At 55.2% G+C, this 7681-nt stretch overlaps 1 protein-coding gene across 1 annotated transcript; it reads right to left on the bottom strand.

Moving 5' to 3' along the window:
• Window positions 1-166: 166 nt before the first annotated feature.
• On the bottom strand, window positions 167-7397 carry PGLS (6-phosphogluconolactonase). Its single transcript, XM_006750995.3, has 5 exons — window positions 7060-7397; window positions 3650-3757; window positions 3107-3208; window positions 2678-2818; window positions 167-529 (listed from the first exon to the last, which is right to left on the bottom strand). Exons 1-5 carry the CDS (start codon window positions 7345-7347, stop codon window positions 392-394), a joined length of 777 nt encoding a protein of 258 aa, XP_006751058.1. The 5' UTR covers window positions 7348-7397; the 3' UTR covers window positions 167-391.
• Window positions 7398-7681: the final 284 nt, after the last annotated feature.

The raw sequence follows: 7681 nt of genomic DNA, 5'->3' as shown, positions 1-7681 counted from the left end.
GGGCGACCATAAATTTTGTGGCCCTTTGCTCCGGCAGCCCCGGGAAACTCATCCAGGGCGCCGCATCCCTGCCCTCCCCCTCGCTGGGCCAAGGGCTTCCGGTCACACGCTCAGCCTGGGCATCCCCGCTTCTGCCGCCCACCAAGGACCACGAGACAGTGGAGACTTCAAGCAAATGTTCCCTTTAATATCTGGTCACGCAGAGCCATGGCCGGTGGGCTGAGCACCCCGGGGGCACGGGGCTGGCGGCCGGACCCTGCAGCCTTCCCGCGGCACCACACAGCTTTTTGAAAATGAAGCCTGGAGCGGTGGTGGCAGCGGGCCCCAGCCCAGGAAGGTCCCGGCGCACGAGGGTCATTTGCGGTCCCCGCCGCGGTGTCCCTAGGGCCAGCTACAACGTGGAATGCTTCTCAAAGGGCACAGTCAGGAGTCCGGCCGCTGCCTCGTCCAGGAACCAGCAAAGTTTCCCGGTGTGGGGCTGGACCAGGGCGGCGGGGAGCGGGTTCTCCTCCTTGTCCTCTAAAATGCGCTGCGTAGAAGAAAGGGCAGGAGCGTGAGGCCCCACCAGCAGCCCCAGCACCCCTCAGAGCTCCCGGGCCCCCCGACGGACAAGACTGTCCTCCTCTCAAGACGTGATGTTGCCCTTCCAGCTGTCTTAGCTTCAAACAATCAGCAGGTCCCTTCCTTCTCTATCGTCCGTGACCGCCGCCGAACAGGGGCATCAGCACACCCGCCCTGCACAGACCGGAGTCACTCCTGCGCTCTGCAGATCACACCTTGTCTCTGTCACAACCGTTCAGCCCTGCTGTTACACAGCAAAAGCAGCAGCAAATGCCACATCGACAAATGGGCACAGCCTGTTCCTGTGAAGCTGTATTTACGGACACTGCAATCCGAATTTTTGTAGAATTTTCACAGGTCAGAGAATATTCTGCGTTTGCTTTTTTTTTTTTTTTTTTCCCATCCGCTTTCAAATCCTTCTTAGCTGGTAGGATTTGGTCCCGCGGGCTGCGGCATGCTGATCCTTTGATGTGACCTCACGATCGGCGGGAATCATAAATTCCGCTATCTGATAGCTGGGCCTGCCCCATGCACTCTGTCATTTACAGCCCTGTGAGGTCACCTCTATTCCCACCCCCATTTTACAGTTGGGGAAGCTGAGGCTTGCGTGGCCTCACATGAGTGTACTCTGAGCTAAAACTGCCTGGACTGACCCTCAGGAGGTCCACAGGGAGGAGCCCTCCCAACCCACCTTGCAGATGGGAAAGTTGAGGCTTGCGGGGGGACTGAAGTGGCTGCCCAAGGCCATGCTGGGCATCACCGGCAGGCACGCTGGTCTGCTGGATTCTTTACAGTCTGTACCCTTAACCCCAACACCAAGCCACCCCGTGAGGACATCTGGACTCAACAGTTTGGGAGGACGAATTATTATTTGTTAATTTTCTAAAAATATTGCCAGTTTCTTCCATAGTTGGTCTTTTTCAACGATGGCAATTAAAATACCTTTTTTATTATTTAGTTTACTTTTATTTATTTATTTATTTATTTATTTATTTTTAAAGATTTTATTTATTTATTTGACAGAGAGAGACACAGCAAGAGAGGGAACACAAGTAGGGGGAGTAGGAGAGGGGGAAGCAGGCTTCCGCGGAGGAGGGAGCCCGATGCGGGGCTCGATCCCAGGACCCTGGGATCATGACCTGAGCCGAAGGCAGACGCTTAATGGACTGAGCCACCCAGGCGCCCCGATTTAGTTTACTTTTAATATCTTATTTATTCTATAGTTTCCTAAAATACTATGTCTAACTGTCTCTTTTTTTTCTTATTCCTCCTTTTTTACTTATTCCTACTATATAATTTTCCTCCCTGATTAATTTTGCCAGGGGTCTATCTTTGGGACCTATTACCATTAAGCTTTTAAGAATATTAACCAATTCAATTAATTTTTTTTTTAAGATTGTATTTTTTTTTTTATTTGAGAGAGAGAGAGAGCACAAGCTGGGGGGTGGGGGTGGGGGGAGAAGCAGAGGGAGAGGGAAAGAGAATCCGAAGCAGTCTTTGCACTGAGCGCACAGACAGACATGGGGCTCAATCTCACAACCACGAGATCACCACCCCAGCCAAAACCAAGAGTCAGACACGTAACCCTGAGTCACCCAAGTGCCCCTTAACCAACTCATTAATTTCTGATTTTAATGTCATGTATTCCTTCCACTGACTTTTTCTAGATTTATGGTATTGTTCTTTTTCTTAAGTCTAAGGTGCTCAATTTATTTATTTTAACTATTTTTTTATTTAATAATTTTTTTAAAAGAATTTATTTTTAAGTAACCTCTACATCCAATGTGGGGCTTTGAACTTACACCTCTGAGATCAAGAGTCACATGCTCTACCGACTGAGCCAGCCAGGCGCCCCTATTTAATACTTTTTAAAACTGCCTTTTCAAAGCTATAAATTTACCCCTGAGTGCAGCTTTGGCCTCATCTCATCAATTTGATTTTGTAATTGTTTATTCCTAACTAGCCTGTAGTTATAGTTTCCATCTCCCCTTCAGCCCAAGAATTACTCAAGTACCTTGGGACCTGGTGCTTCCAGCACAGTAATATCTGGGGTCATATTCCATCCCTGGGCCCACATGCCTTTGATCTTCTTGGGAATAGGGCCCTCGGCCATTACCTTCAGGACAGCTGCCTTGCCTTCTCCAGTTGCCACGAAGATGACGGTTCGGGCCGCATTCAGCACAGGAAGTGTGAGGGTCACGCGCTGTGGTGGTGGCTTTGGGGAGTCACTGATGGGGGCTACGATCTTCTCCCGCTCCTGGGGGAGGGAAGCCCAGGATGGAGACAGAAGGACAAGGTCCCTTCAGCTTCTCGAGCATTCACACACACCTGGCATGGTCCATCCATCATTCCATGCCCTCCTACGGGTCCTGTGGTACTTGATTTAAACCCTCGTTTTAAGATAGGTGAACTAAGGCTCCAAAGGGTTAAGCCCAGCCAACTGGCAGAGGCTGACTCAAACCCCGCTGTGGGTACCTCCTGGCCCCCCAAAAGTGGCCCTCCCTCTGGAAGCCCCAGTCAGCAGAGGCCCGTGTGGTGCACTCACCTGCAGGAGGGGGTGGTCTGGGAAGAGCGAGCAGGTGTGGCCATCAGGACCCACCCCAAGAATTAGCAGGTCAAAAACTGGAATGGAGTCCCCTTGGAAGGCCTGGGTGGGGGAAAAGACAGTCCTGCAACGTTGTGGGGGGTACTCGAAAGGCACAAAGAGACAGTGGTCAGAAAAAGAATCCCAAGTGGTTGTAACACAGGGAGCAACGCTCAGCCCCACCTGCATGAAAGGGACTCTATGAGGTTCCACGTTTCACCCGTCTGACTGGCCAAGAGTCTGGGGACACAACGTCCCCAAGATGTGAGAACCAAGACCCACTCCCAGAGGGTCAGAAGCTGGGCCACCCTAAGGGACCCAAAGGCGGGGCTGTGGCCTCTCAGAAGGGGGATCCTCAATGGCATCTGTCCAGGGTGGGGCGGGATTTGCCAACCACCCGTGGGGGGAGTTTTTGCTGGTGACAAGCATGCAGCGCCACCCGCAGGGCTGCTCCCTCACCGCCGTGTGGATGAGGCCTCCCTGGGGCCACCCTGGGGGACTCACCTGTCTCAGCTTCTTGGCATAGTCCTCGGCCGCCTCCTCCACAGGCAGCTGGGGGTTAATGGTGATCACCTGGCTGTCAGGAATGGGCAGCCTGGAGAGCAAGTGGGTCTGCAGCAGACGGAGGGACAAAGTCACCCGACAGCAATACACGGCTCCCAGAGGCACGAGGTTTGCATGGGTGACCGCCTGGATTCTCCAGGCGAGGATGCCTCCAGGACAGGACCGTCCTTACACCCACCTCCTCTGTGAGTCGGGATCCCATTGGCATTCCACCGGGAGTCTTTCAAGTCCAGCCTGATTGGGGGCCTCCTGGCCCTAGCCGGCACCCGTGTGGCTATAACCATAGCCCTGTTTCAAAGCCCCCAGGGTCCCCTGCACCTCAGGATAAAACCCAGCCCCTCTCTGCCCTCCACGAGGCTCTGCTGACCTTGCCACCCCAACCCACACATAAGCCACTGCCCTTGCCTGGGAAACTCCTATGCATCCTTCAGAGCACCTCCTCTGAGGATCCACACCCGAGCCTGCGCCTCCCCCATACGGCTGCGTGGAGGCACCACATGTGAAGGTGGTAAGCACTGACTTCTCTTCCGGCTGCCACTACGGGGTATCCCTGCCCAGCATATAGCACACACCCTGGCCTCGGAAAGGTGGATTTAATTTCTGTGGAAGCACCTGGAGTCAGGCCTCCTGCAAGGTGGAGGGCTCTAGTCCTTTCCCTCATCGCCCCAGATGAGCCTTTGATCTGCTGCAGGAGGGACACCGGTGACCCCGACCTTGATGCCTCCCTTCACACAGGATCTTGGAATCCTGTGCCATGGAGGCAATGCCAAGCTAAGCCATGGAGGAAAAGGAGGAAGCCGCAAAAAATACTGTATTAGAAGGGGCATGGGACAGGGACATGGAGTAAACACACCAGACCACATAGGGCTGCCTGCCCTGAACACTGGCCCGAGGAGTAAGAGCTCTGTATGGAGGGTAATGGGGAGTCAAGGAGGGTGTGTGAGCCAAGGAGGGACAGGGTCAGATCTGTTGTTGGAAAGACCTCCTGCTTTGTCCAAGGTCCCCATCGATACACACCCTCAGGGATTACATTGAGCAAAGCCAGTGGGGAATCTCAGTGCCCAGTTCTGTCACATGATCCTCTCCTTAGCTGCCCTTCCCCTAAAGGCTCAGAGCCATGACCTCCCCCTCCACCTGGCCTCCTGCCAGAGAGCCAGGGGCTGGAGTGTCAATCAGGCAGTTTCCTAGAAATGGAACTGCTGGTTGATTCTCTCTTAACATCCCTCGGGCATTGAGGAACCATTGCCAGGAAGGAGGTAGCCCCAGCTAATCCTCCCAGCCCAGACGAAGCCCTGGCCTGTGCAGCAGAAGATGCATAGAGCACACAGGGTGAGCAGGAGAACACTCCCGCTGAGAGCCCCAAGGTGCACCGGATCCCTCTTGAGGATAGAAGTAACCCTGTGTTCCTATACTGGGTTGACTTGTGGCCCCCCAAATTCATGTCCACCAAGAACCTCAGAATGAGACCTTATCTGGAAGGGTGTGTTTGCAGATATCATTAGTTGACTTCATAGTAGAGTAGTGTGGGCCCTGAATCCAATGACTGGTACCCTTATGAGGAGAGGACACAGAGAGAATCAGAGAAGGCCATGAAGAGGCAGATACAGAGATTGGAGGCCAAGGACCACCAGGAGCCCCCAGAGGCTGGAAGAGGCCAAGGATCCCCCCCTTGAGCCTACAGAGGGAGTGTGGCCTTGCCAACACCTGGATTTCAGGCTCTGGCCTCCAGAACTAAGAAAATAAGTTCTTGTTGTTTCAAGCCACCCAATTTGTGGTCCTTTGTTAAGGCAGCAGCAGGGGAGTCACTTGACTCCCCTCATAGGGGAACTGGCAGAAGCAGCAAATCTTTGCCCCACATCTATTCCCATGGCATCGAGTTTGCCTTTGCCATACCCGCTGCCCCGGCTCTCCCCCTGGCCAGGTCCTCACACCTGCAGGCCTCAGCTCAAACATCATCTCTCAAAGCACCCCTGCCCCTCACCATCCTGAAGGATCTTCCCAGGGCACTTTCTCTCTCACACTATTATCTTTTGTCCATACTGCATTATGTGAATGCTCTGAGTGGATTTCCCTGATTTATTTCCCTGTGTGTTGGTGCCCGATGCCCCTATGAGCCCCATGAGGGAACTGCCCAGCACCCCCATGTCCCCAGCGCTGGATACAGGGACACACAACGAACATCCCCGCAACATTTTTTTTAACTTTTTTTTTTTTTACTGTTTTGTTAGAATTTTGTTACTTGAGTAAGTACAGTTTGCCTAAGTAAAAAAAGAGTTCTTCAAAAAAAAAAAATTCTTCCAATTCATGCGAGGTAAAAAGAAAGAAATGCAAGCCCAGTTTTTAATGAAGCTATTGAGGAAGACACAAAGGGAGGCCCCTGCCCCTGAGATGTGCCCCAAGTGCTGTCTGGGGGGTCCGGTTCAAACCCTGGCTCCCCTGCTGGTCATCAGGAGACCCTGGCACACAAGCTCTCCTCTTCTGGCCCCAGTTTCTCCATCTATGAAATGGAGGAAATAACGGCCCCGACCTCATAGGTTATTGTGAAATTACATGAGATGATGTGGATAAAATGCTTGGTAATCAGTAGACCTTCCTTCTTATGACAAAACAAACAACAACAAACCAGGAAATCTTCAGCTCAAGCTTCTATGCAAAGAGAAGGCAACACACCCAGAACCTGAACAACCTGAAGCTTCTGGCTAAGCCCGCCCCTTCCACACCTCCCTGGGCGTGTCTTCCCCCGTCCAGGGCAGGAGGAGTTGGCTCAGATGCAGCCGAGGACCCCAGGGCAGACCACGCCTCCTCCAAGCCTCAGTTTCCCTGATTCTATAGGACCTGAGGCCACAAGCCAAAGATAACCAGCCTGGGAGGTGATCAGAGCCCAAAGCTGCGTGTAGATCATCACGAAGGCGTCCAGGTTGGAGACGAGAAAACTGAGACCCAGGCTCCACGCCAGATACCTCCTGCCTGGCCCTTCCCTAACTCTGCCTTGCAAGCCACCAGGCTGGGGCGCCTAAACTTCTCTAGGTCCCTGGAATGGGCCACTCTGTTTCACCTCCACGCCCTCGTCCAGGCTGTTCCCTCTACCTGGCCACCGGATAAAGCATAAAGAGACTTCACGGCCCCCACCGGCCCACTCGGGTGGCAGTGGAGGTGGGAGTTCAGCGCACCCAGCAGACCGTTCCCAGGCAGTGGCAGAGGGCAGAGTGTGACCCTATGCGACCCCCGTGGCGGGGTTCAGGAGGTGGGCGCGGCCTTCTTGAAATGACCCCCGGCGGCCCCCGTAGTCGGGTGCAGGCGGTGGGCGCGGCCCTCTCGGCGTGACCCCCGGCGGCCCCCGTAGCTCTCACCCGGTAGAGACCGTACGTGCTCTCGGCGTGCTCGAAGGGCACGAGGCGCTCGTCGCAGAAGCCCACGGTCCAGCGCGCGAGGCTGGCGGGGCCGGCGGGGGCGGCGGCGGCGGGCAGCTCACGGGCCAGCATCGAGACGAGGCTGCCGCCCGACAGGCCGAGCGCGAAGCGGGCGCGAGCCCCCGCCAGGCAGCACGCCGCCCGCTGCGCCACCAGTTGCGCTAGCGACGCGCCCAGCTCCTGCGGGCTCGAGAAGACCGAGATGAGGTCCGGGGCCGGCGCGGCCATGGCGACGGCGGCGGCGGGGAGGCGGAAGCGCTCCGGGCAGCCACCAGTGCGCCTGCGCGAAGGCCGGCCCTGCCACACGGCTGTCAGTAGCTTCGGGCGGCCGCCTCTGGCACATGCGCAGTCCCACGAGTGAAGTCGCGGCAAGGCCGGGCCTTCGGTCCGAAGGGGCTCATTGATTCTTTGCACGCTGTTCCTGGGCTTGAGCGGGCGGAACCCGTGCAATTGCTCTCAGCCTAGTGGTGTCAGGGCGGGGCCGAAGAGAGGACCCTAGAGCTGGGGTCCCCAAGAGGGGATTGCGGGGTGGGATGGAGGGAGGAGATGGGAGATTTCCTGG

The sequence above is a fragment of the Leptonychotes weddellii genome, chromosome 1 (genome assembly GCF_054177405.1).
Source record: "Leptonychotes weddellii isolate Sample4059 chromosome 1, ASM5417740v2, whole genome shotgun sequence".
NCBI classification, from domain to species: Eukaryota; Metazoa; Chordata; class Mammalia; order Carnivora; family Phocidae; genus Leptonychotes; species Leptonychotes weddellii.
The sequence above is the reverse complement of the archived record's forward strand: the minus strand, read 5'-3'. Positions and strand labels throughout refer to the sequence as shown.

Bases quoted from the DNA above. Each gene is read 5' to 3' on its own strand.
- PGLS (XM_006750995.3), bottom strand. From the start codon at position 7,347: ATGGCCGCGCCGGCCCCGGACCTCATCTCGGTCTTCTCGAGCCCGCAG. The intron at 3,758-7,059 runs GTGAGAGCTACG...CGTCTGCTGCAG, and splicing joins GCACGTACGGTCTCTACCGG to ACCCACTTGCTCTCCAGGCT. The intron at 3,209-3,649 runs GTGAGTCCCCCA...TCCCCCACCCAG, and splicing joins ATGCCAAGAAGCTGAGACAG to GCCTTCCAAGGGGACTCCAT.